Source organism: Stereum hirsutum (assembly GCF_000264905.1).
Source record: "Stereum hirsutum FP-91666 SS1 unplaced genomic scaffold STEHIscaffold_6, whole genome shotgun sequence".
Classification (NCBI taxonomy): Eukaryota; Fungi; Basidiomycota; class Agaricomycetes; order Russulales; family Stereaceae; genus Stereum; species Stereum hirsutum.
This window is the reverse complement of record NW_006763136.1, coordinates 1,460,554-1,486,783: the sequence shown is the minus strand read 5'-3', so window position 1 is coordinate 1,486,783 and position 26,230 is coordinate 1,460,554. Positions and strand designations below refer to the sequence as shown.

At 52.2% G+C, this 26,230-nt stretch overlaps 8 protein-coding genes across 8 annotated transcripts; 6 read left to right on the top strand and 2 right to left on the bottom strand.

Annotated features, from left to right (window-relative positions):
* Positions 1-202: 202 nt before the first annotated feature.
* On the bottom strand, positions 203-3,662 carry STEHIDRAFT_121059 (uncharacterized protein; the record flags this gene model as incomplete). Its single annotated transcript, XM_007303618.1, has 3 exons — positions 2,720-3,662; positions 517-2,598; positions 203-444 (listed from the first exon to the last, which is right to left on the bottom strand). Coding segments are annotated over exons 1-3 (2,784 nt in total), but the record flags the coding sequence as incomplete, so codon positions are not given.
* Positions 3,663-5,881: 2,219 nt separating this feature from the next.
* On the top strand, positions 5,882-8,135 carry STEHIDRAFT_168180 (uncharacterized protein). Its single transcript, XM_007303617.1, has 2 exons — positions 5,882-6,444; positions 6,533-8,135. The coding sequence occupies exons 1-2, from the start codon at positions 5,921-5,923 to the stop codon at positions 7,239-7,241; spliced, it is 1,233 nt and encodes a 410-aa protein (XP_007303679.1). The 5' UTR covers positions 5,882-5,920; the 3' UTR covers positions 7,242-8,135.
* Positions 8,136-9,266: 1,131 nt separating this feature from the next.
* Positions 9,267-14,658, top strand: STEHIDRAFT_121057 (uncharacterized protein). Its single transcript, XM_007303616.1, has 18 exons — positions 9,267-9,610; positions 9,813-10,129; positions 10,576-10,622; positions 10,699-10,743; positions 10,816-10,845; positions 10,947-11,137; positions 11,239-11,317; positions 11,390-11,770; positions 12,131-12,178; positions 12,246-12,383; positions 12,463-12,627; positions 12,707-12,838; positions 12,902-13,215; positions 13,286-13,378; positions 13,450-13,516; positions 13,577-14,043; positions 14,124-14,264; positions 14,321-14,658. The coding sequence occupies exons 1-18, from the start codon at positions 9,569-9,571 to the stop codon at positions 14,471-14,473; spliced, it is 2,850 nt and encodes a 949-aa protein (XP_007303678.1). The 5' UTR covers positions 9,267-9,568; the 3' UTR covers positions 14,474-14,658.
* Positions 14,659-15,254: 596 nt separating this feature from the next.
* Positions 15,255-16,696, top strand: STEHIDRAFT_168178 (uncharacterized protein; the record flags this gene model as incomplete). The annotated part of the gene is made up of 4 exons (XM_007303615.1): positions 15,255-15,332; positions 15,420-15,815; positions 15,888-16,474; positions 16,534-16,696. The coding sequence occupies 4 exons, from the start codon at positions 15,255-15,257 to the stop codon at positions 16,574-16,576; spliced, it is 1,104 nt and encodes a 367-aa protein (XP_007303677.1). The 3' UTR covers positions 16,577-16,696.
* A 77-nt stretch (positions 16,697-16,773) lies between these two features.
* On the bottom strand, positions 16,774-19,948 carry STEHIDRAFT_121056 (kinase-like protein). Its single transcript, XM_007303614.1, has 6 exons — positions 18,809-19,948; positions 18,608-18,758; positions 18,005-18,584; positions 17,632-17,909; positions 17,330-17,561; positions 16,774-17,265 (listed from the first exon to the last, which is right to left on the bottom strand). The coding sequence occupies exons 2-6, from the start codon at positions 18,749-18,751 to the stop codon at positions 16,844-16,846; spliced, it is 1,656 nt and encodes a 551-aa protein (XP_007303676.1). The 5' UTR covers positions 18,752-18,758; positions 18,809-19,948; the 3' UTR covers positions 16,774-16,843.
* Positions 19,949-21,321: 1,373 nt separating this feature from the next.
* On the top strand, positions 21,322-22,609 carry STEHIDRAFT_78357 (NAD-P-binding protein). Its single transcript, XM_007303233.1, has 5 exons — positions 21,322-21,367; positions 21,447-21,988; positions 22,060-22,116; positions 22,177-22,363; positions 22,445-22,609. Exons 1-5 carry the CDS (start codon positions 21,331-21,333, stop codon positions 22,525-22,527), a joined length of 906 nt encoding a protein of 301 aa, XP_007303295.1. The 5' UTR covers positions 21,322-21,330; the 3' UTR covers positions 22,528-22,609.
* Positions 22,610-23,164: 555 nt separating this feature from the next.
* On the top strand, positions 23,165-24,465 carry STEHIDRAFT_110647 (NAD-P-binding protein; the record flags this gene model as incomplete). Its single annotated transcript, XM_007303613.1, has 6 exons — positions 23,165-23,195; positions 23,264-23,805; positions 23,875-23,931; positions 23,987-24,173; positions 24,232-24,296; positions 24,421-24,465. The coding sequence occupies 6 exons, from the start codon at positions 23,165-23,167 to the stop codon at positions 24,463-24,465; spliced, it is 927 nt and encodes a 308-aa protein (XP_007303675.1).
* A 445-nt stretch (positions 24,466-24,910) lies between these two features.
* Positions 24,911-26,219, top strand: STEHIDRAFT_121053 (NAD-P-binding protein). Its single transcript, XM_007303612.1, has 5 exons — positions 24,911-25,008; positions 25,078-25,619; positions 25,678-25,734; positions 25,791-25,977; positions 26,046-26,219. Exons 1-5 carry the CDS (start codon positions 24,969-24,971, stop codon positions 26,126-26,128), a joined length of 909 nt encoding a protein of 302 aa, XP_007303674.1. The 5' UTR covers positions 24,911-24,968; the 3' UTR covers positions 26,129-26,219.
* Positions 26,220-26,230: the final 11 nt, after the last annotated feature.

Sequence of the window (26,230 nt, the reverse complement as noted above, 5' to 3'; positions counted from 1 at the left end):
CCGTGCCCGTACGGAATGTGGACCCTGTCACGGTAGAAGCCTTCGAAGACGTCGAGTTGGCGTTGAATGTTGGTATCGGGGAGCGAACGCGGCCACCATTCCTTGCTGAAAGACCTCCGACCGTGGCTGCGCCCGATGGGGGCCTCACAGCGTCCCGCTTGCTCGCCACTCCCAAGCTTGAACTGGTTCGCTTGGCGGGTTCGATGTTGGCCGTCGTCGTGGCAGGTTCACTGATGGATGTGGGAAGTGGGTTCTCCTCCCTGCTGACGGTTCGTCTGTGCGTGGCCTCGGAAGACGGTGCGCCTTTCGAGACGGGAATGGAGGATGACGCCACAGCAGGAGCGGTGGGCTTGGAGGTCGATTTCCCTAAGCCCCAGACATTCTTCACCATAGTCCTGGCCGAGTTTATAAAACCGAAGCGGGAGTTGGTGTTCTTGATCTTCTCTGAAAGTGCGTGACAAGAACATCAGAGATACGAAGAGAAGAAACCGAAACAGTGGGAAGAGAAACACTCACGAGCGCAACCCCCAATGCTACCCCTGCTCCTCCTCTGCTCCCTCCTCCTCTCCAACATCCTCTTCGTGGCCGCTTTCCCTTTCTCATCCCTCGCGCGCTCTGTCGCAGACTTAGACGGTGTAGCCAACGAGACCCTGATTCCTTTATCCATCCCTCCATCACCCGACACTACCCTCGCCCGCTTCCCAATCCTCCCATCTTCATCCGCCTCAACTTCTCCTCTCCCTTCCTCGGTCAGACCGTGTTTAGCTGCAGCAGCCATGACCGAGCTCCTCGTCCCCCGACTGACGACCCTCGCCGTACTCGCCTGTCCAGTAGTAGCCTTCTGCTGCCCTCCCGTTCCAGCTCCAATGGGCCGAGCAACACCACGTCCACCAGGTTTATCATTCAACAACACCTCCGACTTCCTCTTCTTATTCACCGGGCCCGCACCCGTCGCCCCACCATTGCCATTGACAACCCTCCTCGCCGCATAATGATTCGCGATCGAATCCATCTTTCCAAACATCCCCTCATGCTGATCCTTAAACCTATCCCCACTCCCACTCCTCGCCATACCACTCCCCGCAGCATAGTCCGCGAGTGAGAACGCAGCAGGGTCAGAGAGGAGTTCGGACGAGACGGCTTTGGTCCCGTTCGCGGCGAGGCGTTTGTTCATCTCGTCGAGGACGGACTGTGCGGCGCCGCTGAAGGCTTTGTTCGAGACTGCATTGGCGGGGGAGCCGAATACGAAAGGTTGGGGGGCGGGGACGGTCAAGTGGTTGTTGCTGTTGTCGTTGGTGGTGGACGGTTTGGAGGGGGAGGCGAGGTGGCGCATGCCTGGGCTGCGGGGAACAATGGAGGACTTGGACGCGGTGAGCGACAGTGTTGCGGGACTGCGCGGGATGGCGATGGGCGTGCTCTCCTTCTCTTGCGCCATATCCTTCTCCTCATCCTCGCGTTTCTTCTCATTGATCGTGGTATTGTGGTCAGACGCGTCGTCCGAAGACGTAGCAAGCGCAGGAGAGAACATATCGTCGCCGAGCTTCGGTCGCGCAAACACCTTCCCCGGCGTCTGTATCTTCTGCAACTTCAACCTCAACGCAGGCGTTGGCGTGGGCACAGCAATGGGCACAGGCACGGTCGACGATGAGCCCGAATGAAACACGCCAGGCATGCCCATGCCCATCTCGTCATCCTCCGCCTCCGCCTCCGCGTTTGCCGTTCCAGGGTTCGAAGAAGCAGCGGTGGCTGTAGTCGTCGTCACGTTTACGTACGCGGCATCCCGTTCGAATTCCTTCATCAAAACGTCGCCTGCCGCCACCTCCTGCGCCTTCCCATTCCCGTATGCATGAGCAGGAAGAGCTCGAGGGGGAAAGTCATCGAGCGGAAGGACGGGGTACAACCGCTCGTACTCGAGTGGCTTTTCGGGTGAGAGCGGCCAGACGGGGACACCTGCGATCCGCGAGCCCGCTCGGGGAGTCTTGTCGTGCGTGGTGAGATCGACGGAGGGACTGCCGAAGGTGATGTCGAAGCTCGTCTTGAAAGGCTTTAAGTTGGGTGTCGCGTGTCCCAGTGCGGCAGAATACGAAGACGAGGAAAGACCGTGAGACTCATCCGTTGATGTTGTTGAAAATTCGTGGGCATCTTGGGCACTGGTACCAGACGCGTCAAAGTCGTCGGTGGACATCGACCACGGGAGACTAGTGATAGAAGAGCTAGAAGAGATAAGTCGGATCGTCGTCGTTGGTCCGTTGTCGTCGGGTGCGAGCTGTGTACTGGGGCGTCGGGAGGAGGAGGGCGTGCTGCCGTGGCCTAGCATTCCGAGGCTGAGACGTGCGTCTTGGGGGGCTGGGATGCCGGGTCGCGAGGGTTGGCCTGGGACGGGTTCGGGTGATGGTTCGGAGAAGTCCCAGAATTCTTGTACGGGCTGCTCCGTCGCTGGAATAGGAACAGGAGGAGTGGATGTGGATGTGGATGTGGTAGAAGCTTTGAGGAGGTTCTCGACGGACTTTGTCGATTTGATAGATTTGCGCGGCAGAGCGCGTTTGAGGCCCAAAGACGACGCGAGGGCTTTGAAGGAGGAGCTGACACTCAGCGAGGCTATTGAAGAGCGGGAGGGAGAACAAAAAGAAAAACGGTGGGTTGGCTTTCAATTAATATCAACAACGAACAAAGAGGGTTTCGATAATATTGGGTGGCGTGATGATATAATAAGACTGACATTTGGAGTTTGAGGTCCCAAACTCCCCTGGAGTACCACCACCACCACCACCGCGACCACCTCTACTGGTCGTGGATCCTAATGTTCGTGATCTGAGAGATGATAGCGTCCCTCCGCCCGTCGACGAATCTGTCTCCGTCTCCGCCATCACCACCTGAACGTCGTCCATAATCACGTCCCACCGCTCATTCGGCTTCACCGTCTCATCTCCTTCCTCATTCTCCTCCCGCCCGCTATCACCGTCGACATCCCGCCCATCCTCATCGTCCCACAACGCCGTGTCGGACGACGAACCAGCAGGTAACGAACGCGCATGCTCTTTCAGCCGTTCGATAAGATCGACGGACTTGCCTGACGCTTTGATGGAGTGGGCTTTACATAGCTTGATGAGCTGGTCGCGTTTGAGCGCGTGCAGTGCGGGGGAGTTGAATAGGATTTGAGTCTTCTCTTGGGAGGGCATCGTTTGTTGGTGTTCGTTGGTGAGTGTTGATATTTCGGGTTCGTGTGTTCGTGGGCTCGTGGGTGAGTAGGTTTAGCTGTGGAATTGGATCGTGATAGATGTGTGTGGATGAATGATTCGCGTGATTGGAATGGGAATACAACAAAGTTGAACGCAGTTCGGATTCGGTGAAGTTCAGATCTGGAATCTTTGAAGTTGAAACAGCGAGATGAGTTGATTGAGATGAGTTGATGAAGAGCGTGCCAGTTCGTAATCGTCGGTGTCGTCAAAGAAAAGATGAATATTGCATAGATGAGAACCTCAGAAAAACAACACCAGGAGGATCCGATCGCCGTGAACGTCGTGTTGAATGTTGCTCGACGCTCCCAAGCGCCCGCCACCCACGGTCCCATCATGACAGGCCTCAACACGTCCACGTGATCGTGATCGTGTCTCTGCAACTCTTTGACAGGTGCGGCGTTCGCCGTTTCAAAGCGCGTCGAGTTTGTGTCCCAGTAGAGTACAAGGAACAAGGAACCCTTATTGGTCTGTCGGAATGACTCGGGGGTGCTGTGTAGATAGTACAGCATGTGTGACTTCGAAAGGTCAAAGCGCAGGGCCCCCATGGCCACATATAAAGACGCTCGGACCGTCTGCCCTCCTTTATTGTCATCTTCTGTTCAAAGCTTTGAAGTGGGACTCCCTTGCTTTCTGACCGTCAGCTCCGTGCGTTTCACTGGTCTTGGATCTGGGTGCTTGTGATATATCTGTGGCGCTCGATGTTCAGCAGCATAAAAACTATAACGATGAGCCACCAATTCCTACGAGTCACACGCCACCCGAGATGACACCAGCTGAAGGTGAGACACTCACCTTCCAAAAGTCCATGAACAAACATCCCATCCAGCCTCTCTTGTTCATGAGCACTGAAATTGCATGCCCATGGTTCTGCTTGGGTCCACATAACGTCTCGAGAGCAGTAGCGAGTCGCACGCCACCCGAGGTGCCACCAGCTGAAGGTAAGAGACACTCCTTCCAAGCCCCATCAGCAAACATACATTGCAACATCTACTGTGAATGAGCACTAACAGTGCATATTGTGCTTGGGATATACCCGCGACACTCCGAGTCGATGCTAAGGTGAGCCACAATTTTCTGCGAGTCGCACGCCACCCGAGGCGACACAAGCTTGAGGTGGAGATTCCATGAACAAACATCCCAGGAAGCTTCTCCATGCACGAGCGTGCGCTCGTAACACCATCGTAATGCCTGATACCCGGCAGCACAAATGATAAAACGGTGTATACCGCAGCTTTCTGCGTGTCGCACGCCACCCGAGATGACACAAGCTAGGGACAAGACTCTATCTCTCCTTCCGAAATCCCATGAACAAACATCCCGTGCAGCTTCTCTTGTGCATATATCTGATCCCACACCTACATAAGAGTATAAAGGTGAGCCATGACTTTCTGCTAGTCGCACGCCACCCAAGATGACACCAGCTGAAGGTAAGTATCTCTCTTGCGAGGTTCCATGAGGAAACTTCACAGGCAGCCCCTCCTGTGCATGGACACTAGCCGTGCATAACCATGATCCTGCTTGGACCCATATGGCGTCTCGAGTACGGTGCCACAGACCATCTCTTCCGCGCGCCGCATCGCCACACTGGGAATCACTGGGCACTCTACACACTGGGAGCGAAACCTGCAATGTCGTGGCCTTCGTGATCTTGTGCTAATGCCAATAATCAAAGGGAGTCACTATAGTGGCGGAGAGAGACTCGTAGTCGTTATGCATGTGCATACTGAGGCAGGCAGAAGGTAGGTCAGCGCAAAGCCCGGGGTATAACTACTCTGGGGTTCGGAGCACACGATGGTGCATCTCTCAGCACGGTGTCAAATCGACGAGCCTGAGAGATATGGTCCTTGATATACCTCCACGAAATGTTTCGCGACGTGGACGAATAAAAGGGGAGAATGTCTGACCTTTATTGTTTGAAGTGCCACAGTACCTGTCTCAGGATGTCGAGGACAAAACACAATAGATCTGCACAGATAAAGTGCGTCATTTCATTGTGTCTCTAGAGCACTGACAAGCAGAAGGAATCGAACGCCATGGCACGTCGCGGACAAGAGGTAACTTAGGTGAGTTCCTTGGGCCACAATCGGGCTCTTCGGGCACCGGCCCCCAGCATGTCAGCTGCCAGGAAAACAAGAGCGTTTTGGGGCTCGCATTTGGCTCGCTATCTGAGACAGGGCCGGGAGAGATGTAGGTGAAACATGACAAGGCCCATGGCCAACCTTGACGTAAGGCCCACCGCATAGCAATGGGCGCAGGCAATGGGCGCAATAATTTGGGGTCGCGATAAGGACGACGGGCGCCGACGGCAGATGTGGGTGCCGAAGCCGAGGTCATGCGCTGAACCTTAAGGTGGCCGAACCCTTTTGTTCTCGAGGGGACAATGCCGAGGCATGGCGCCGCGTGGGACAGCGGTCGCGACCCGCGGCCATCGCGACCGTAACCGGCTGTGGGCGTTTGTGGGTCCACGCTTTGTGGGTCCGTGTTTACGCAGAACAAACACCTACACCTGCCCGCCCAGGCAGGTTCTCACGCCCGTCGTCGTGCTAGAGACTCCGCCAGGCGAGCCCTATTAAAGCCCGTCCGCCCGCGAGCGACTCTCCCCCCATTCTTGCGCAGCTACCACCATCATCCCCCCGCTCCCAGCTACCCAGCCCGCATCCCCCGTGCCCACTACTGCCCAAATGTCCCCTAAGGTCACTCGCTCCCGTCGCCACGCCTCTGGCGTCGAGAACGCCAACCCCTACAGCGCTTCTTTCTCTGCCGCTTCTCCCTACAAGATGCGTCCCACCCCGGGCTCGCCTCGCTTCATCGAGAACAAGAACAAGCTTCGTCGCCGTCAAGAGAGCATCAAGCTCGCCAAAGACAAGTCCGCTCGTGGTCGTCCCCAGTCCTCTGCCGGCGGCCTCACCAACAACTCCAATGCGTCCACGTCGACGACCTCGCTGTCGTCGCACCCGACGTCGCCCATCGCTTCATCGTCATCAGCCTGTCAGTCCTCCTCTTCCACCACTACCTTCGAGGATGCGGAGATGGAGGACTTCGCCGCCGAGGCTCCCAAGAAGCTCGGCGACCTCAACCTTCCTCGCTACCTCGAGCGCCCCGTTCTCAAGCCCGTCAAGCAGAAGATCTTGGAGCGCATCGACCCCGACTTCAAGGATATGTCCCTCCAGTATTTCCTTGATGGTCTTCCTCAATACACTGAAAGGTATGTCTGCTTTCGTCGTCGTCGTTGTCGTTGTCGTCGTTGTCGTCGTCGTTCACCACCTCCATTGCTGACCTATACTTACCTTCAGGATGCTCAAAGTCCTCCAGAGCGTCGACGCCGTCCCCAACCCCGAAGTGATCGACGACCAGATTGACATCATCGTCGACGCCGACAACGGTGGCCTTCCCTCACACATGCTCGCCATCCACGACCCCAGCGAAGTCGGCACTGAAGACCAACCCAAGAAGGTCACCCTGTACCCCGTCCACAACGTCATCCTCGCCTCTCAATGCTCCAACCTCCCCGCCCTTCCTCTCTATCCTAAGAAGGGCATGATGTTGTCCAAGACCCAATGCCACCAACAACTCCCCGTCGTTCACCTCGGTGTACCCCACCCTGAGTCCTTCCCTCTCGTCAAAGACTTCCTCTATACCCACGACACCTCTGCACTTGTCTCGTACATGCTCCCCCTCGTCCCCTCTACCACTTCTACGTCCGACGCCGCCAAGACCGCGTTGAACCCCGACACTGATTTCGAGACGAAGGCAGCTGCATACCGGGAGTGGAAGACGGACATGTCTGATCGTTATGCGGACGCGATCGCCAAGCACCTCGAGCCCTCCGTCATCCTCCAGCACCTCGCTCGCGTGTACTCTCTATACCGCAACGTCGTCGCCCTCGGCATCTGCGACGAGCGTATCTGGGAGTACATCGACATGTGCTGGGAGATCTTGATCGTCGCCATTGCGCGCGCGAACGGGAGGGAGATGGAGGTCGAGTTTGGATACCAGGACTGAAGGAGGTCGGCGCATTGATCATTGATCATCATGTACTTCTTCTTCTTCTCACTCTTGTATGCCGGCCTCTCTTCTTTCTCGTCTTCGTCGTCTCTGCTTGCTCGTCTTCGTCTTCGGCATCGCTGCATCGTCTCGGTTCGTCATCTGCACTTCCCAGTCGTGGTTCCACCTTTCCCCACCTTTACCCCATTCGCACCTGCCATTCTTCGCATTGTCTATGGATGTTTGCTACGTATACTCTTTCGCTTTCGTTCAACGTACCATACCCTAAGCTATGCTACTCCTCTTCCTTCTTCTTACTCTTTCCCATTCTATCCCTCGTGCTACATCTTCTTCTTCTTCTTCATCAACACTCTCGTCTCGGGTCTCTCCTAGTCGTGGTATACCGTTATTTTTTTTCTCCTCTTTGCCTCTCTTCTATCTCTTCTTTCTCTTTTCTCTTCTCAAACCCCTCTTACATCTTCACCTTCTCTCCAACTGTCACGGGTCTGTCGTGCATTATCCTTATTCAAACCTCATGTAACTCACCCATCCATCTGGGTGTGCAAGAACTACTAGTTCTTCTTCTTCATCTTCATCTTCATCTTCATCTTCATCTTCATCTTCATCTTCATCTTCATCTTCATCTTCATCTTCTCCTTCTCCTCTCTGCCTTCTTAACCTCCTTCTCCTTTCTCAGTCTTAATCCGCTTTGCTTTCGTCGGATGTTTTGTTCTGGATGTATTTTCTCCAGTGTAGTCCTAATGCCTGCTCTTCAATTTCTCGTACATACTTACTTGTGTTTGCTCTCTGTTCTTTCTGTTTCTTCGATGTTCTCGTACATACATACTTGCGTTTGCTCTTTGTTCTTTCGATGTTCTCGTACATACTTTGCGTCTGCTGTCTCTTACTCTTTGATGAACTGAATTGTAATCGGAACTTCCACTCCTCTTTCACAAAAGTTCCCTGTGTGAAGTGTGATGCGTGAAATGTTTGCGTGAGCTGTCAACGTTTGCGTCAAAGTCGTGAAGAGTCCTCATGAACTCGGGTCATGTCGAGTGTACGTTCGCTGTGAAGCACAGTCGGACCGTGTTGAGCGTATACGTATACACAACTGAAGTACAGTAATGTCTACCCATGCAATTCTGTTGTACATAGATTCCTCGAGAGGAAAAGTCGTCGTCGTCGTCCGAGGGGCGGGACCGTCGTTCGAACAGCGCCCTCCAAACGTCCCCTCCCCATTTGACTTAACCTAGCATCGTACTCCAACGAGTTCTCAAACTAAATGTCTTCTACTATAGCTACATGTCCATGCAATTTCGTAGGAGATTCCTCGGGAGGAAAGGTCGTCGAGCGATAGGTGGGACCGTCGTTCGAACAGCCCCCCCAAACTCCCCTCCCCATTCGACCTCCCGCTGCCATTACTTACTTATTGTACTATAGCGACTTCATAAATAGTCCAGGGGCGATTCGAGTAACATGATTCATATCGATGAGAGCTTGGATGGGATTAGGAGAGATGATGAGGCCTAGGGGTTGGTCCAGGGCGTGCTCAGGCTCTCGCTGTCCAAAGTTCGAACGACGGTGTTGAGCCTGTCCGAACGAGGAGCTGCCAATGATAGTACTAGTACTAGTAGTGCGAAATGAAGCTTCCAATGAATTATAATTATCATCATTGCAGGGCTACTTATCCCCATCACGCTTCGCGGTCCACGCTCGTCGTCGTCGGCGTTCCAAAGCGTTGGAAGTTTGAAGTTTCAGCCTCTCCCACATAACGCAGCGCCCATCGACAGACAGCGCCTGCCACATTCTAATGAAGCATTCCAGTTATTATCCTTATTGCAACTCGCAGCCCGATGTTATCCCCATCACGTCGTCCGTCGTCCGTCGTCGTCCGAGGCGTTCCAGGGCGTTGCCAGTTTCAAGTTTAGCAAGCGCTGAAACGGCGCCTGTCTTCGTCCTCGTCTCCTCAACACTAATCACTCCGTCTTTTAGCTTTCGAGCTAACTAACAGTTCCTCGGGTAGCAGCCTGGCAGCAGCGGACTCGAGCTCGCTGTCGACGACGACGACGATGCTTCAAGCCACGTCATGGCGTTATCTAATCTCGGCAAGGTCCACGGTCATGGTCATTGGTCATATCGTGCTCAAATCCAATTATGGCTCTATCCGCGAATTGACCCATAGACTCGCTCTCCGTCGCGACTTCACCATTCTCGTTCTCCGTGCTTTGGCCTCTTAGTCGGTTTGGCCTCTACCTCTACATCGCTAGGTTCTGCTTATTCTGCTTCCGTTTTATTTTTTTGAGACCTCTTCATAGTTGGTGAAGGGAGGATAGTAGAAGCTGCAGATGCAGCCGTTTCAAGTTCCCGAAGTCGAAATCCCTGGACTGGTAAGTCTGTTTCCCTTTCAGTTTTACTTATGTCTTGAGTACCGTACGGGGTACAATGTCCCATGAAGTCCTTTGTACTTTTATCTCTATAAAAAGAGCGTCTGAACGACATTGACTGACGAGTTCATTGCCGTTCTCACCATCCATGTCTCGTTCCTCCGTTCCCTATCGTTTGGTGCCACCCGACCTACCATACATGCAGTCCGCGCACTCTCAAGCCTCAGGCTCGAATATGAGACCGAAGAACTATCCTTCCGCCTCAGGTTCAAGCTCGCATCTCCATCCTCCGCCTCATAATGCCGCTCCCTCATTCGCCTCGACCTCGACCTCGACCTCCACACCCGCCTCGACCTCCACATCCATCCCCACTTCCGCCTCGACCTCCACGCCCGAACTAACCGACTGGAAAACCCCAGTATGGGAAAGAGCCAGGCCGACGGTGCGCAGGCTCGAGGATGCGTTGAGGCAGGTGGAGTTGAAGGGGAAGAGGAGGGAGGGGATGAAGGCGAAGATTAAGGGGTGAGTCTCTTTCTTGATCTTGTGGTTCTGCGTTTTTTTTTTGTCTGTTATCATTTGGGTCAGAGAGTCTTTGAGGAGAAATGTGGTTTGGGAGTGTGGTTCGTTTTCGGGAGAGGGGAGGTTGTGGCTTTTGGCCTTTGAGACGAGACGGGCTCCGGTTTTGAACCTTTCATGGAAGAACATACCCTCTGTTTTGATTGACCTCTGGTCTACTAGAATGACGGTGTAATATTGGTCTTTTCGCACCCCCTGATACTGGCTTCATGGTATCCAAGGACGAGAAGAGGTGGTCTTGAACATCCGTCCGTGGTGGGGTGGCGCGATTCAGGCAACTCTACCGACTGCTCAATATACCACTTACTTGGCCCTTTATTATCGACATATCTTTCATATTGAACCTGATGCGAATTGTCCAATCGACTGACTCACTTTCCTCTCTGTTCCAGTTTATTGGACACAAGATTGCCCAAAGTCTACATCGCCATCTACGGAGGTCAGTCTAATTTTATCTCGTGCCACCGAATCACAATGTTGTGTTCACACCTCTGACGAGGTCCCTCTATGAATAGCCACCGGGATCGGAAAATCTTCGCTCATCAATGCGCTTCTTGATTGTGGGTGGCACCTTCCCTCTGTCTCAGTCTTGACCCACTAAATTTGATACTGATTCATGTATAATAATACAGCACATCTCGTCCCCGTAAACGGCACACGCGGTAAGCTTTCACTCGCAGAATACACCACCTCCACCTGACAAGATACTGACCCCGTTTCGACTACCTACCATGTGTCTATATGTTCCGACCACTGTGATCAGCCTGCACCGCGACGGCCACCGAGATCTCATACCACGACAAGGACACGTTCGAAGCCGACGTGAGCATCGTAACCGAGGACGAATGGAAGGGCGAGCTCCGGCAGTTGCAGTGGGAGCTGTGGAATCCGGAGACGGGGACTATTAGGCCTGTGGGGGAGTTGAGTGAGGATTCGGAGGTCACGCTGTCGAAGGTGTGTGTTTGTGTCGTCTTCTATTTTCATTACATGTGTTTTGTTGGTGCGAAAAAGTTGCGCGAGGGTATATGGAAGGCTGACGGTCGGGTTATCTGCAGTTCAAAGCCATATATCCGAATCTTGACGCAGAGCAGTTGTATAACATGTCGGACGAAGAAGTCCTCGCTTCTGATCCCGGTAAGTCTCCTTTTCCTCTGCCACCAACCTTCACGACCAACAAACATCATCCTTTTATTCACCGCACACTAGGCATCCGCGCCCTCTTCGGCACAACCCAACACTTCTCCGCCTCCGAACCCTCCACGCTCACCCGTCACATCAAGCCCTACGTCGACTCCCAAGAAGTCCTCAAAACGAAGAAAAAGAAGAAGCCCGCGAAGCGCCGCAAGACTGACTCCGACACGAATCCAAACGCAGAGGACGACCAGCGCGCGCTGTGGCCGCTCGTGAAGGGGCTGGCGATGCGCTGCAATGCGGACGTGTTGGCTTCGGGAGCGGTATTAGTGGATTTGCCGGGCGTGGGGGACGCGAATGCGGCGAGGGAGAGTGTGGCGAAGGAGTATGGGAAGGCGGCGCATATGGTTTTTGCGGCGCCGATTGGGAGGGCGGTGAGTGATAAGCTTGCGAAGAGTACGTTCTCTTTTTTTTTCTCTGTTCTGTTCTGTTGTTTGTGTTGGTTGGAGTTTGGCCCTGAGTGTATTGGATGTATGGGGCTGGGCTGGGTTTGGTGTGTGGCGTGTGGCGCTGATGGAGATCGTGGTTCTTTTTCGTGGTGTAGACTTTTGCGATGATCAGTTGAAGACGAATATGAAGAGTGAGTCTCTCTCCGTCTTGTATCACCCTCAAATGCTCACAACTCGTTCTATGCAGTGGGTAAGCCCGCGTGACGATCTATGAAACTTGCTGCAATTCAATCCACACTTCCTTCGTGTGTTGTTACTTGTAGGCGGCCAGTGAGTGATCTCCTTCCTTCCTCTTATTAACGGCAAGATCTGATGGAACTGCTTAGATATGATCCGCGCAAGATCACCATCGTCAGTGAGTGGTTTGAGCGGTGTGTTAGCATGAAGTGGGGGTCGGATGCTCACAAATTGCCGCCTTGCAGCCACGAAGTGTGACTTTATAGATCGGAAGGAGTACCGAGCCTCGGACGAATGCGACGACGATTTTTTCACGGAATTGGATGATCAGATGGAAGCATATGAAGGGATGATTGAGACGTTGATGGCGGAGAGGGCGAAAGGTAAGTCTCACCATTCTACACTACTTTTTGAGAGAGACGGTGGTTAATTACTATCATCATTTGTCGTGGATTGTCACAGTGACCGGCCCTGCCCAAGACGAGTTCGACCAGAAGATCAAACAGATCCGAGCGAAAATTGACGGGTTATTAGCCGAAGAGACGATCTTGTGTTCGAAGCAGAGGTCGGAGGTGGCTCGTGTGGCATTGCAGTCCCAGTTCAAGATCGACGCGCGCAAACATTTTGGTTCGTACCATACTTCGTAGTGTACATCCCATAGCTTGCTGACAGGCCGACTTCACTGTTCCGTCGGTTTTGTTTCTAGAATCTCTCAGGGCGTCTGCGAGTCAGTGTGTAGGCAAAGATGGGACCCAGGTTAAAGTTGAAATGGAGGAGGATTACGACCTTCCCGTTTTTACTTGTGCCTCGGTGGACTACCAACGTCTCCGTTCTAACGGTAAAACATCCCTAACTTCTCACTGCATTCTCGACGATACTCATCACGCCTCACAATGAACAGATCCAAACGACCGCCCATTATGTTTCACTAACCTAGCCGACACCCAGATCCCTGCCCTTCGCGATTGGATCCACGAGCTCACCGCTCGCGCTCGGCTCGATGCCACCAAGACTTACATCGCCGACCTCGATGCGTTCGTGAATACCGTGACAGCTGTAATCATGAAGAACTCGTCGGACGTGCCGCTCGGTGTGCTGGACCTGAAGGAGAAGTGGGATACAGGAGAAAGGGTGCCGGGCACCGATGCTCGCGGGGTGCCGAATTCGAATTCGACGGAGAGGAAACCGGGAAAGATCGCGAGGGCGTTGATTACGGTTCGTTTTCGAGTTTTTAGTTCTGGAGTCATTCTCTTTGTGTTGTGCTGACTGAGTGATACTTCAATAGAAATTCGAGCAGGCTTCGGAGGCTATGAGAGAGGATTTGGATAAGCTGTTCGAGCAGTACCTCGTCAATGCGTTTCAGACCGGGGCGGATAAGGTGTGTTACCGTGTTCGTTCTCTGGCTCTATTGATTTTATTCTGATACTGCTGCTCGTCCTTTTGTCGTAGGCGATCGAACAAGCACCCGCACTGCTGAATGAATGCCTCGACGTCCCATGGCAAACACTTCGTGCCTGTGAGTTGCTGTTATTGACCTACTCCTAGCAGTGCACCTCCTAACAATCTATCAACATAGGGATCCGTCGGAAGGGAATCATCCGCCGAAAAGACTACGATAAGGAAACCAAGGAACTAAAGGGAAAGCTCCGCCTGCGAGACTTCAACAAAGAACTCATGGAGCCATTCAAGAAAAGCGTCCAAGACCCGTGGATCCTCGTCTTCAAACAGGCACGAGACGAGAATGGCAACGTCTTCAATCAGGTCCGAATGGAGGTCGAGTTCCGGATCCGGATCATCATCAACGACGTCTGCAACTCGACTAAAGACCCGGAAGTCAAACAACAGGTGGTGGGCAAGGGTCTCGAAGAGGCGTGGATGAAAGAGATGCGTGCCGCGCTGACGTCGATCGAGTCGAATGCGAGGGTGAAGTTGATGAAGAAACAGAAGGAGTATTCGCAGGATATGTCGGCGAGGAAGTGGTTGCTGCCTGGGTATGAAGGGGCTATGGCGAAGACGGGCCCGGGTTGTATGAATATGCAGAAGGTGCGTACGGCCGGCCATTCCATCTTTTTGTAAGGGCTACGACCTAATTGGTCACCACGCCACCCTCGCCCCGTCGATAGACCTTTTTCAGGGAGTACTTCCATTCGCATTACAAGGAAGGATTTGATGACACCGCAGTCGACATCATGACGGTCCTGCAGAAGACTGCATCTGAGGTTGCCTCTCAGACAGACGCCACACTCGTGGAACTAGCCTGCAAGGTGCGCCATCCTATTTCTCACATTCCCTTCCAGCTCTGGAACTTACTCTTGTCCAGGTTGAAGACACCATCGCCCTCCTGTGGGAAAAGGTCCCCAGTAATCCGGCTCAGCTTCAAGCTCGTCGCGCAGCGAAGAATGTGTGCGATGAGCTACGGGGCATGATTCAGACCTGGGAGCGCCCCGCGGTTGTTGCGATGGACGTGGACTGATACTTTATTGCGTGTTATTTTTTTGTATATCTTCTTGCATGTATTTTTAGATCCCTGTGCTTATTGCTCGTTCACTGACAGTCGAGATGTATTCCCGCTACTTTAGTAGTGGGTCTTACAGGAAGTATCGTTCGGTTTTTGGCTTGTAATGCGACGACCTTCCCTATATGGTAGATGCTGACCAATTTCTGACTCAGCTATCCCGCCTGAGTTCGCCACACTTCGTGAACGTCCAAGTCATGACAGAATTGTTTCTAGAGTATTCATTTCTGTTCATCTTTTTAGATCGTAACCTCGGCAAGGTGTGAAGTGTGACACACATGTACCATGTTAGGGTCACGAAGCTGCTGGGCGAAGCCCTGCAGCGGCAGTGACCCCTCACTTGCTCGAGCAGTAGCACGTCCGAGTCATGCATACTCTTCGGACGTTGCTAGTTCTTCAATCGCTGACTCTCAATTCGAAATTATGAGATCAATTGAACATCTTATGCTGCTCGTGGCCAATATGTTAGACTGGTACTTACATTTGGAGCAAAGATAAGTAGCGGGACCTGCCGTTCACCGGCCTTACGCCTGCGTTATACATTTTATGAGAGCTCAATGACCACACTCTAGGATTACTTCTCAATTTATCGTACTCTGTGCATTGGTAGTTTCAATTCGATTTCATGGTCAAGTTTGCTCCGGCGGGCCACATCAAAGCGCGAGTGTGGCACCAAGGCAATGTTCTCTGTCGCGCGTCTGGTTCGCGCGAGGCAAATTCCACTTCACCCCCAACCACCATGTCTGACATCGTCTTGAAACTCAAAGAACAAGCCAACGCGGAATTCCGCAAGGGAAATTATAGACCAGCGATCAATGTGAGGAATATATAGCTCGGCCATCATTTTTCATGCTCAACAATAGTACAACAAGTTCGTGTTGGACTAAACTCTTTTCCCTTACAGCTGTATGCAAAAGCTCTCGATGCTGCATCGGAGAGTACTCCCATCGAGACAAAGCGCCAGGTTCTCAGTAATCGGGCGCAAACTTACCGTCTCTGGGGAGAGATCTACTCTGCTCTCCAAGATGCCGACCTCGCTCTCTCGCCCGAATATACTACAGCCGACTCGCCCAAGGCCATGACGGCAAAATGCTACTATCGTCGCTCGAGGCTGCGCTACCAGCATGCCATGTACGATGAAGCTCTGGAGGACTATAAGCGCTTCGAAGAACTGCAGACTGAGCTGGGCGAACCTATCGATAGCGTGGCGCACCAGCTACATACACAGGTTCAGAAGGCGATGAACGAGCCGGAGGATAGTGAAGCTCGACAAGTGGCAGAACTCATTCGAGCGTGTAACGTGAGTCTTTTTTTGCTAGCTCATGCGTGTATACATTAGGTGGCTCAGCCTGACATGCCTATTCGTCGGAAGTATCGCGGTATCCAGATCTCAGAGGACGACCGACCATACTTTCCAACACCGCAGCCCGAGAGCGAGGACGACTTGTCTACCCGTTTTGACTACCCATCAGGACGCCCGAACCCTCGTCTCTCGAATCCCTCTGCCACGCCCCTCGCTTTCCCCTTCAAATTCGGGTTTGTGGGACTCAAAGACCCCGTTGACCCCTCCATGGGCTTCAGTGGAACCATCGAGATTGCGGAACAAGGGGATCCATACGAGCCAGACTCAGACACCATCAGTGTCCATGTGCAGAATCTTCTGCCCTCTTATGCTATGTATTACGGACCAAAGAGCTTCAGTCCATCTGTCATGGCGAAGTACTCAAAAAAGAACGCCGAGCTGGCCTTGATCACGGCCAAAGGTCGTCTCCTTCTCATTCCCTGGGAGACAAAGACTAGGGATATCTGGGAGGGTGCTCGCTGGCCTAGGACTACACCATGTCCTTTCAAGGATGCCCGTAAGACGCCGAGGGTGAGACCATACGAGCCAGATGGGGCTGCGTTGGTAAAGGGCTTTATGTTATTCTACGTCGTTCCTAAGGCAGAGTTGGATTCCTAGTGAGCTGTCGTGTTTTCTTCGTCCGAGGCAAACATATAGTCTAACATTTCTTCATCAGTGTCAACGTAATGCAGACACATCTCGGAGGAATGGAGTACTAGCAACCCGGTGCTTAAAGTTCTTCGCGATTGTAAAAGAGGCGAAATTTCTGTTCTCGATGTTTACTGGTGGCATGTATCAGGCATACAATTAGGCGAACAGCATCACGATGGAAATCGCGCTATCCTTCCATCTCCAACAGCCCATGCAAGGCTTGTGCTCGCAATCAGCATATCGACGAGAAATAAGACTGAACTGGGTTTATTCTCGCAACCGTCAACAGCGACATAGGACATTGTATATCACAAGACAGCCATAACCACGCCCCGTTAAACTAAACGCTCAACGGCCCTCTTCGTATCCGGCACTGCATTCGGATCGACGATGAACCTGTACTCCGGAGGAAACAACGTTCCTTTGCTCGCTAACTCAGGCTTCACCCAGTCGAAACTCCCATCATTCTCCCACCCGTTTGCCGCCAACTGATCTTCGAGCAGAGCGAGAAGGTAGCGATAATCCGGCTTCTGCTCGAACTCCAACCCATACGCGTGAGCCATCCACTTTTCAAGCGCGCGAGGGGACTGAGCGAGGAGATCCGAAAAGGCTGGGTACCCAGGTGTCTTCATAAGGCCCATTCTCTCGACTTTGGCCTCGACGCTGGGAGCAGAGATGCCTTGCCAGGGCAGCTGTCCGTGCAGCAGCTCGAGGAGAGTGTGCCCTAGAGCAACAATGTCATCGCGGCGACTGGGCTCTGCGGCGGCACATGAGCGTTCGTGACGAGATTGGGCAGAGGAAGAGGGGAAAATTGATCATACCAATGCCTTTGTGCGTCCAATGGCTACAGTATCTCCATGTTCCGCGAAGATCACGCCCTGTGCGAAGGGGTATGTGTTGTCCGCTCACAGGATTGACATACATGGTGGCCAAGCCGAAGTCGAATGCGTAGATGCGGGATGCTTCCTTCGGAACGCCACCGACCGCAAAATTATGTGGCTTGATATCGCGTAGGATAACACCGCGCGAATGAGCGAATTCGACGAAGTGCAACTAAGGATAGTCACACAATGAGTTTGAATTTAGCTCACGCGGTTGAAAACATAATGAAGATGAACGTCACAAGTGAAATACCGGTCATGAGCACAGACCGAAGAGACAACTTTCCTCGGCATGCACGGCGGAGATCGTCAAGATTTGGTCCGATGCAGTCCATAACAAGAACGTCGGTGTTCCCTGTCTTCCCGCTCCAGCGGACTGGAACAAGGTTTGGCCAGCTTGAGAGTTGCTTGTATACCGCCGCCTCGTAGGTTACGATACTCCTCACTGCCCCGCACGGTATGGAGGCCTTCACTACGACATCCTCACCTGTGAGCCAGTTGATGCAACGAGCGGTCACCACTGGGTTTCCGGCGGTGGGTGCGACAAGAGATCGAGTGAGTACATGGCGTACAAGACAGAGTATGACTAAGAAGAAGACGAAAGGGAGGACTCACCGTGATCACTGTCTTGGAAAACCCGAAAGAATTGATACATACCAGCTACCCTTACATTTTGGACCTTGATTCCGCTGTGGGGATCACTGCTTCTCCAGAGCGTTGGAGAGGAGACCGTGGTCGCTAGATCCGTCAGGGATGCCACCATCGTTGACCTCACTGTATATGTTCTCTTGAGCGCCTTCACTTCGAGTTCATCGGCCTCGGCGACCAGCGCTGTCGCTATCCCCATGGTAGTGGCTGGCTCTAAGCTGCGCACGGACGACGAGGAGACGACAAGTATTTTATCGGGACCAAGAGGAGAGGGTCGAGCCGACGCGTACTCCAAAACGCTCTGAAGTTGCTCCACACACGTTGCGAATAGACCTCGTGCATCGCTCGGTAAAGGGGACACCATGGGCAAAGGAAGGTCGTGTATGGCAGGCTCCAGGTATGCTTGAAACGTCGTAGCGTCCATAGCAGAATATCCGACAACATGGAAGCCCGAATCGAGGAGCTGCTGTACTGACTCGCGCACCGCGGATCTGAGTGGCGGACGAAGCACCGTCATGGCAAGAGCTTCTACGTTCAGGTGGGGACGCTTCATCTCTATTGCGAAGGTACGAAGAGCGCGCCTAACAACGTCCTGGTACGTGCCACCTCCCGCAGCATACTCGAGAGCCTCCAGCTCGCGAAGCCGCCGGATGGCCTTGTTCCTCTGGGGTGTATCGAGGCGAAATTCGGCGAGGGCAACGACGGCGGCAGCATGATGGTCCTGAGTACATGTCAGTGAAATCATAATGCGGGTGGCGGTAGATAACTCACGAAGAAGATACTGCACATATCAAGTACGATCATATTGGGTGGGGATTTAGGGATAATAGTCTCGGCAGCATGCACGACTACAAATGAATCGAATGGAGATGGATCGTCATCCTCGTCGTCGTCCTCATTTGACGATTGCTCCATCATTGTCTTATGACGTTCCGATTCTTCGTCAATGGCAACTGTCATGTGGAACAGTGTGGAAGAGTACGCGTCGGGGAGAATGGGAACAATTCCGTCGTAGTTCCTCACTGGAAATTGCAGATCCATAGTCTCGACGTGCGCGTTACGAAGCCTTTTGAGCCAAGTGACAGTTTTGGTGACTCCAAACCAGGAATAATCCTTGATGAGTTGGTCACAACGCAGCAATTCGTTCCAGACGGTGTCCGTGTGCGTAATTGTGTCGTTAGATATAGGGGTTGTCTCGAAAATATAGCCTCTGCTAGGTCTCGAAAACTCAGCTCGAGGTTGGTGGCTGAAGGTTGACCACCTCGACTGAACTACGTCTGACCCACCAGAACGAGGCGGTGACATGACGCGAGGGGGTCTCGCGTTGCGGAAGAATGAGATAAAACGTTCGATGCTAGCAGGATCGAGCTGATGAAAACTTGGGTCTATAGGATCTGTGGCGAAAAAATCGAAGCGCTCCGATATTGCGGGGAAAATGTGTAGGTAAAGAGGACCTTCAATTGGTAATGGGGAATTGAGATGCAAGGGTGGCCTCTCATCGCCAGCAGTAAGCGGAATATAAAAGTCACGAAACGGAGGACGAGGCTTCTCTTGCGAGATGATAAAGAGTCCTCTGCCTCCATAGGGGCGGGTCGCCTCGTAATTGCGCATTCCAGGTGGCCAATGAATTCGAAGAGCAGCAAAAGGGCGCGTGTGGAGTAGGTCCGCGGTTACGTTACCCCAGTAAGAAGTTCCAGCCATGGAGAGAGGAGGAAGAAGCCGGGCTTGAACAAAGGCATGAGGGAACATGGAGGTTGGACGTTAACGTTGAACGTTGAACGTTGAACGGTGAACGCACAGACCACAGAAATCCGTTGCCTGATGCATGCCACAGTTAGACGGTCCCTCGCTCTCAGCGTTGTCGAAGGCTCGCGGTGCTCGCAGACGACAGATCGTCGTGCTCAGACGCTCACCACAGTCGAAAACTTCGCTCACAGACCAAAGACATCCGTTGGGCTTGCGGTCCATCCACCCCTTTGCGGCATTGTCAGACACTGGTTTGTATACCATGTCACAACAGAGTATTGACTTTGGCTCTAGAGAAAAACTAGCTTGCCAGAGGTGCCCTTGGGCAATTAATAGCTCATTGTTAAGATTTTTCTGTCATCCTTGCGAGTGTTGTTGGCGTCGTCCGACGTTGCCCGAGACATCCCGAGACACTCCGGTCCTCACCGTACTCACCGGCCGCCACACAGTTCTTTCAAGGTGGCGCAATTGTGTTGTCATCCTCCAAGACACACGATTATGGGTGTACAAACCATTGAAAATATATCGTTCTCAGCGTCCTCCGAATACAAGGTACGCTTGCAAGTATTGCGAGACCCACAACATATTACCATGAGAGATCCACCAATTTTTCCCAGTGGGTTTTTATACGGTCATTGCTCTCTCCGGATAAGTCATGTTGTATGATCTTGTAGTGCTTACAGTAGGTTCTGGAACCCGTGAGAGGCCCGATGTTATCTAGTAGATACAATGATATCACAGTTCATTGTGGGTATCACAGCGGTAAAGGATACCGCGCTGTTTCCGTAGTGTATATTTGTACATGTATTCCTGCGGATAAGGGTATTGGTCCTTAAGGGCCCATTTTGTACCCCGAATAAACTTACCTTACCTTACCTTACCTTACCTCGAACTCACCTTACCTTATACGTGTATTCGGCAAATTCCTGCATTCCCACGGATAGTGAACTGTCGCTGGCTCGCGCCACACTGGCACTTACCCCATCATCCGTCTCCAGTCAATTTCTGAGCCTTCGGTTGGTTTCGAAACATCGACTCTCTTTGATCCACTTTGTGCTCTCTTGCTTTCTTCATGTCCCAATCTTGTAATCATACCTTCACGCGCAACCTAGGACGTCTAGCTATGTAGAGTTGAGTTTGTGGTTCTCGTACTACATGCTTGGCAATGAGCCTACCAGTCCATCCTCCAGCCTGATCATGAGATACTCGTTGTTAGACCACTCATTGTTGGTCTCTCCCACATTCGAAAACACTGTGACTGGACGATACCGGTCCTCTTGTGGCTCTTTGCTTGGTGTTTCCCGAAAAAGCTGATGGCATTCCCACCAGCCGGTGAACCATCGGGATGCGAGTGGGTTGCATGACTGTGACCTTGTGGCTGAAGACAAACAAGGTAGAACGTTCGGAAGACAAGTGGCTAATTGGCAGTGATATCGCCGGTTGTTCTCGTGTCTAACCATGGCACACTCTACTCCGATGCTCGTATATAAGCCCTCTGTAAAAGAACTTTTTGCCATTGAACTCCACCCGTCTATCATCAAATAAGCATGTCGCGAATCGGTTTAACTCTCCCACCTCATACCGGTACGTTTACATTTTGGATTCTTTCTACCTTAGAATCATCATCCTGTCTCATGTGTATCACCCCGACTTCAAAATATAGGTGTCAGCTTCACGAAGACAATTCATCATGACACCTACCCCTTCATCGACCCTCTCAAATCTTCCGGTTTCCACAAATCACACTCCGTTTTCATCACCGGTGCATCCAAGGGCATAGGCCGCCAAACCGCTATCTCGTTCGCTCAGTCTGGTGCTTCGAAAATTGCAATCGGCGCCCGTTCATCCCTCGACTCTGTTGAATCTGAGATCCTCGACGCTGCCTCAAAGGCAGGGCACCCAGCGCCACAGGTCATGAAGATCCAACTCGACGTACTCGACAAGGAGAGCGTGAAACGTGCGGCACAACAGGTGGACAAGGCATTTGGTGAAGGAGGGCTGGACATATTGGTCAACAATGCTGCGTGGCTGGAGACGTTCAAACCGATGGGTGATGCTGACGTGGATGATTGGTGGTATACATGGGAGATGAACGTCAGAGGGGTGTTCTTGATGACACATGCATTCCTCCCGTTGTTGCTCAAGAGCAAGGAGAAGACGATATTGAACTTGACTTCAATCGGGGCGCATTTGACAGCCCCAGGGGTGAGGAGATCGCTTTACAATGTGGTGATGCGACAGGACGAGCACTGATATCGTGGTTGGTATTATTACAGGCGTCGGCATATCAATCTAGCAAGCTTGCCGTCATACGTTTGACTGAGTTCATGATGGTACGTATTTTCTTCATCCATGTGGACAACCCTTCTCATACATTCTTCGTCCTTTTTCAGGTGGATTATGGAGCCCAAGGCCTTCTGGTATACACTATCCATCCTGGTGGCGTGCCCACCGATATGGGGCTCCGCATGCCCGAAGAGGCCCACGTCGTCTTGATCGATACGGCTGCACTCTCTGGGGATTCAATTGCTTTCTTGACTCGAGACAGAAGACAATGGTTGGCTGGCCGTTACATTAGTTGTAAGTCCCTATCTACATGCTTAACATATCTGCAAGGTGGCCTCGGTCGCGACTATCAGGTACTGAGTTCTTCGAACGTAGGTACCTGGGATATGGAGGAACTCTTGGAGATGAAAGACGAGATCGTGGCGGGAGACAAGTTGAAGGTTCGGATGGTAGTATAATTCCGTCGTACACTCTAAACACGATCTTTGCCCGGGTTAGCGCGCTTTGGACAACAGAGATATTCCTCCTCCTCATTTTAAGTGATTCCTGCCTCTGACTTGGTCTATCTTACGCCGTGATATATGACCTTCTCTTCCCTCGTGGACAGTGTCGTCAGTGGGCTTGTCAATGGGGAAAGATTCAGGAGACTACATCGACGTTACCGAAGGACGTCTATTCCTGTCTATCTCCACGCTGGGCCGCTGCACAACTTCCCTGACCGGAGTCCTTCGTCATTGCTGAGGCTTGGGTTGTCTGTCTTGGTTACATGCCGCTCGCTTCCTCACCCATTTGGGAACGATGCAGACTTTTCTTGTCGTCCATTCTTAATTTCACTTGTCTTGAGTTGGCAATAATTGTCCGCTCCACCACTATTTGGCCACGACTACCAGCTAGTTCTAGTTAATGAAAGTGTCAGCGGCCATTCGGTGACGACATCTGCTTGCCTCCATAACACACTGTGGCATACTCTTGCGCCGTTCCCTTAGGGATACCGCCATACTCATATTGATGCAAGAGTATATATACCTAGATTGCTGCACCAAGACTTTCGCATCGACAATAGTTACAACTCCAATAGCCCCCACCACGTACCATATGACGCTCCGACCAGTTGAAGCACATTCAGGTTCGTACGTCTTATCACACACATTGCTCTTCGCGCATCTGAAATATTCCACCGTATTGTCATCGCAGGCGCCGTCTTCACGAAGACTATTCATAATGATACATATCCGTTCATTGATCCTACCAAGTCTTCCTCCGCCCATAAATCTCACTCTGTCTTCATCACGGGCGCCTCTAAGGGCATAGGACGACGGATCGCCCTCGCATTCGCTCAATCTGGGGCCTCCAAGATCGCACTCGGAGCCCGCTCCTCACTCGACTCTCTGGAGTCTGAGATCCTCGATGCTACCGCAAAGGCACGTCTTCCTGCCCCCCAAGTACTGAAGTTACGCCTCGACGTCTCCGACAAGGAAAGCGTAACAGGGGCTGCGCTGGAGATAGAGAAGGCTTTCGGGGAGGGCGGATTGGATATACTAGTGAATAATGCAGGGTACCTAGAGACGAACAAGCCGATCGGGGAAGCCGATGTAGACGAGTGGTGGTATGGGTGGGAGGTGAATATCAAGGGACTGTTCCTTGTGACTCACGCGTTGTTGCCTTTCGTGCTGAAGAGCAAGGAGAAGACGGTCGTTAATGTCAGTTCGAATGGGGCGCATTGGATGGTACCTGGGGTGAGTATCCTCCCATCTATTTTAGTTCGCATTCGTACAGAGCTCATAGTAGATTGTCGGGTCTTCTAGTGCTCGGGATACCAGACCGCCAAACTGGCTATTCTGCGGTTGACTGAATTCATGACCGTGCGTTTTATTGGCAAATTTACTCTACGCCTTAACTTATGCCGAATACTTATAGTTGGATCACGGGGCCCAAGGCTTGTTGACGTACGCCGTTCACCCTGGCGTTGTACCGACCGAGATGGGTGGTCATTTACCTCCAGCTGCGCTGCCCTTTCTTATCGATACACCTGAGCTGGGGGGAGATACCATCGCCTTTCTCACCCGCGAGAGGAGGGAATGGTTGGCTGATCGTTATGTTAGTTGTGAGTGCCCTATACTTCTACGAATTGTCTTTCCACAGCTTAAGTGCTCATCCCATAGGTACCTGGGATATGGAGGAGTTCTTATCGAAGAAAGACGAGATCGTGAACGGTGATAAGTTGAAGGTTCGAATGGTCGTCTGATCCTAGCATTACCGCCATGCTTTTCTCCTATACGTGTCGACTATGCCATGTACGTTTATCACATCATTGCCATTCGGTGATACTATTGTTGTCGATTCTCGCGCAGACATTGGAGCTAGGGTGCTTTGCCGTCAATCATCACCCGACATAAACTCTCGCTTGAAAGCTTGATTGGAAAACTGGGCATTCTCAGCCTCGTGCTTCCCGGTCAGGGCATGAGGCAGGTCGACGTTGAGCGTGGATGCCTACCAGGCTATAAATAAACCTGGGATCGCGCCGCCACCGACACAGCGACTCATGCTATGATAAGACAAGGGCCCTGCCTTACTGCCAATATCAGTTAACATGTACTGAACCCACGGTCGCCGAGTTACCGAGTCTTCTAGTCGGGGAGTGACCATTTGATGGCTAGAATTGAGCTGGAACTTCATCTGGCTATCATTCAACTCTATCGGCTCACTTGTGGGTCCATGACGACTTGCAGTTCTCACGTACCTCAGGCTGTGGGGCTCCTGTGGCTGGTTGTGGCCACCGTTCTACTTGAAGTTATATATAAACCTGGAATGTCTCGTTGCGGATTTAGATGCACACCTTGACCTCACTGCAATAGTCTTGATAGCCTCAACCTTCGAAGATCGAGCTCAAGTTATAGCCATGTCTCAAACGGAGCTCCCACCGCTCGAAGCCCACACAGGTCCGTACGACTTCACCTCCCAACTTACTACTAGTCTAGCTGACACGTCCTGCCCCATCATAATCATAGGGACGTACTTCACCAATACGATCCACAACGATACCTACCCCTTCATCGATCCTCTCAAGTCTAACAAAGCCCATACGTCTCACTCTGTCTTTATCACCGGTGCCTCCAAAGGCATGGGCCGCTGCATCGCACTCGCGTTCGCTCAATCCGGCGCCCCGAAAATTGCCCTCGGCGCCCGCTCGTCCCTCGACACTCTCGAGTCCGAGATCCTCAACGCGTCCGCAAAGGCGGGGCATCCTGCTCCCCAAGTCGTGAAGATCCAGCTTGATGTAATCGACAAGGAGAGCGTCAAACGCGCCGCGCAGGATGTAGAGAAGGCTTTCGGGGAAGGTGGGGTGGATATATTGGTAAACAATGCTGGGTTTATAGAGACGGGAAAGCCGATGGGCGACATTGACGTGGATGATTGGTGGTATACTTGGGAGGTCAATGTAAGGGGAATGTTCCTCGTGACGCATGCGTTTTTGCCGTTGGTGTTGAAGAGCAAGGAGAAGACGATCGTGAACGTAAGTTCGAACGGGGCACATTGGATCCTTGCTGGGGTGAGCGTCTTCATATTTCGTTTGCTAGTGAATGGGTTGTAGCTGATAGAGGAGATAGTACTCAGCGTACCAGACCGGTAAACTCGCCATTCTGCGTTTGACTGAGTTTATGAACGTACGTTTTGTGTAGATCCGTCCCATACTTCAATCGACTCACGCCGTGTACTATAGGTGGATCATGGAGCTCAAGGCCTGCTGGCCTACGCCGTTCACCCTGGAAGTGTGCTCACAGAGATGGGATACCGTCTGTCCCCAGAGATACAAGCAGTTTTGAACGATAAACCCGAGATGGCTGGGGATACCATTGCATTTCTCACTAGAGAGAGGAGAGACTGGTTAGCTGGTCGATATATTAGTTGTGAGTTCTCATGCTGCCTCAGCTTGAAAATGCCCTCGTCTCTGAAAACCTGACCTTCGGCAATGTAGGCACTTGGGATATGGAAGAATTTATGTCGAAGAAAGATGAGGTTGTGAACGGAGACAAGCTGAAGGTTCGGATGGTCGTGTAATTATAGCGTTCTGCCATGCATGTTATTAGCAGCATGGTGTCAACGACGCCACATATACGTAGTAATATCACACACTGTATCTTTACGTCCACCACACGGACC

What these genes read in the sequence shown, in the direction of transcription:
- STEHIDRAFT_168180 (XM_007303617.1), top strand. Translation starts at nt 5,921, where the DNA reads ATGTCCCCTAAGGTCACTCGCTCCCGTCGCCACGCCTCTGGCGTCGAG. An exon ending in CTTCCTCAATACACTGAAAG is followed by an intron (nt 6,445 to 6,532) that starts GTATGTCTGCTT and finishes ACTTACCTTCAG; the next exon opens with GATGCTCAAAGTCCTCCAGA.
- STEHIDRAFT_121057 (XM_007303616.1), top strand. Translation starts at nt 9,569, where the DNA reads ATGCAGCCGTTTCAAGTTCCCGAAGTCGAAATCCCTGGACTG. An exon ending in GATGGCGGAGAGGGCGAAAG is followed by an intron (nt 12,384 to 12,462) that starts GTAAGTCTCACC and finishes GGATTGTCACAG; the next exon opens with TGACCGGCCCTGCCCAAGAC. An exon ending in CGACGCGCGCAAACATTTTG is followed by an intron (nt 12,628 to 12,706) that starts GTTCGTACCATA and finishes TTTTGTTTCTAG; the next exon opens with AATCTCTCAGGGCGTCTGCG.
- STEHIDRAFT_121056 (XM_007303614.1), bottom strand. Translation starts at nt 18,751, where the DNA reads ATGCTGCCGCCGTCGTTGCCCTCGCCGAATTTCGCCTCGATACACCCC. An exon ending in TTTCCAAGACAGTGATCACG is followed by an intron (nt 17,910 to 18,004) that starts GTGAGTCCTCCC and finishes CCGGAAACCCAG; the next exon opens with TGGTGACCGCTCGTTGCATC. An exon ending in TCATGACCGGTATTTCACTT is followed by an intron (nt 17,562 to 17,631) that starts GTGACGTTCATC and finishes GACTATCCTTAG; the next exon opens with TTGCACTTCGTCGAATTCGC.
- STEHIDRAFT_78357 (XM_007303233.1), top strand. Translation starts at nt 21,331, where the DNA reads ATGTCGCGAATCGGTTTAACTCTCCCACCTCATACCG. An exon ending in AACTCTCCCACCTCATACCG is followed by an intron (nt 21,368 to 21,446) that starts GTACGTTTACAT and finishes TTCAAAATATAG; the next exon opens with GTGTCAGCTTCACGAAGACA. An exon ending in GGCTGGCCGTTACATTAGTT is followed by an intron (nt 22,364 to 22,444) that starts GTAAGTCCCTAT and finishes CTTCGAACGTAG; the next exon opens with GTACCTGGGATATGGAGGAA.
- STEHIDRAFT_121053 (XM_007303612.1), top strand. Translation starts at nt 24,969, where the DNA reads ATGTCTCAAACGGAGCTCCCACCGCTCGAAGCCCACACAG. An exon ending in CACATTGGATCCTTGCTGGG is followed by an intron (nt 25,620 to 25,677) that starts GTGAGCGTCTTC and finishes TAGAGGAGATAG; the next exon opens with TACTCAGCGTACCAGACCGG. An exon ending in GTTTGACTGAGTTTATGAAC is followed by an intron (nt 25,735 to 25,790) that starts GTACGTTTTGTG and finishes CGTGTACTATAG; the next exon opens with GTGGATCATGGAGCTCAAGG.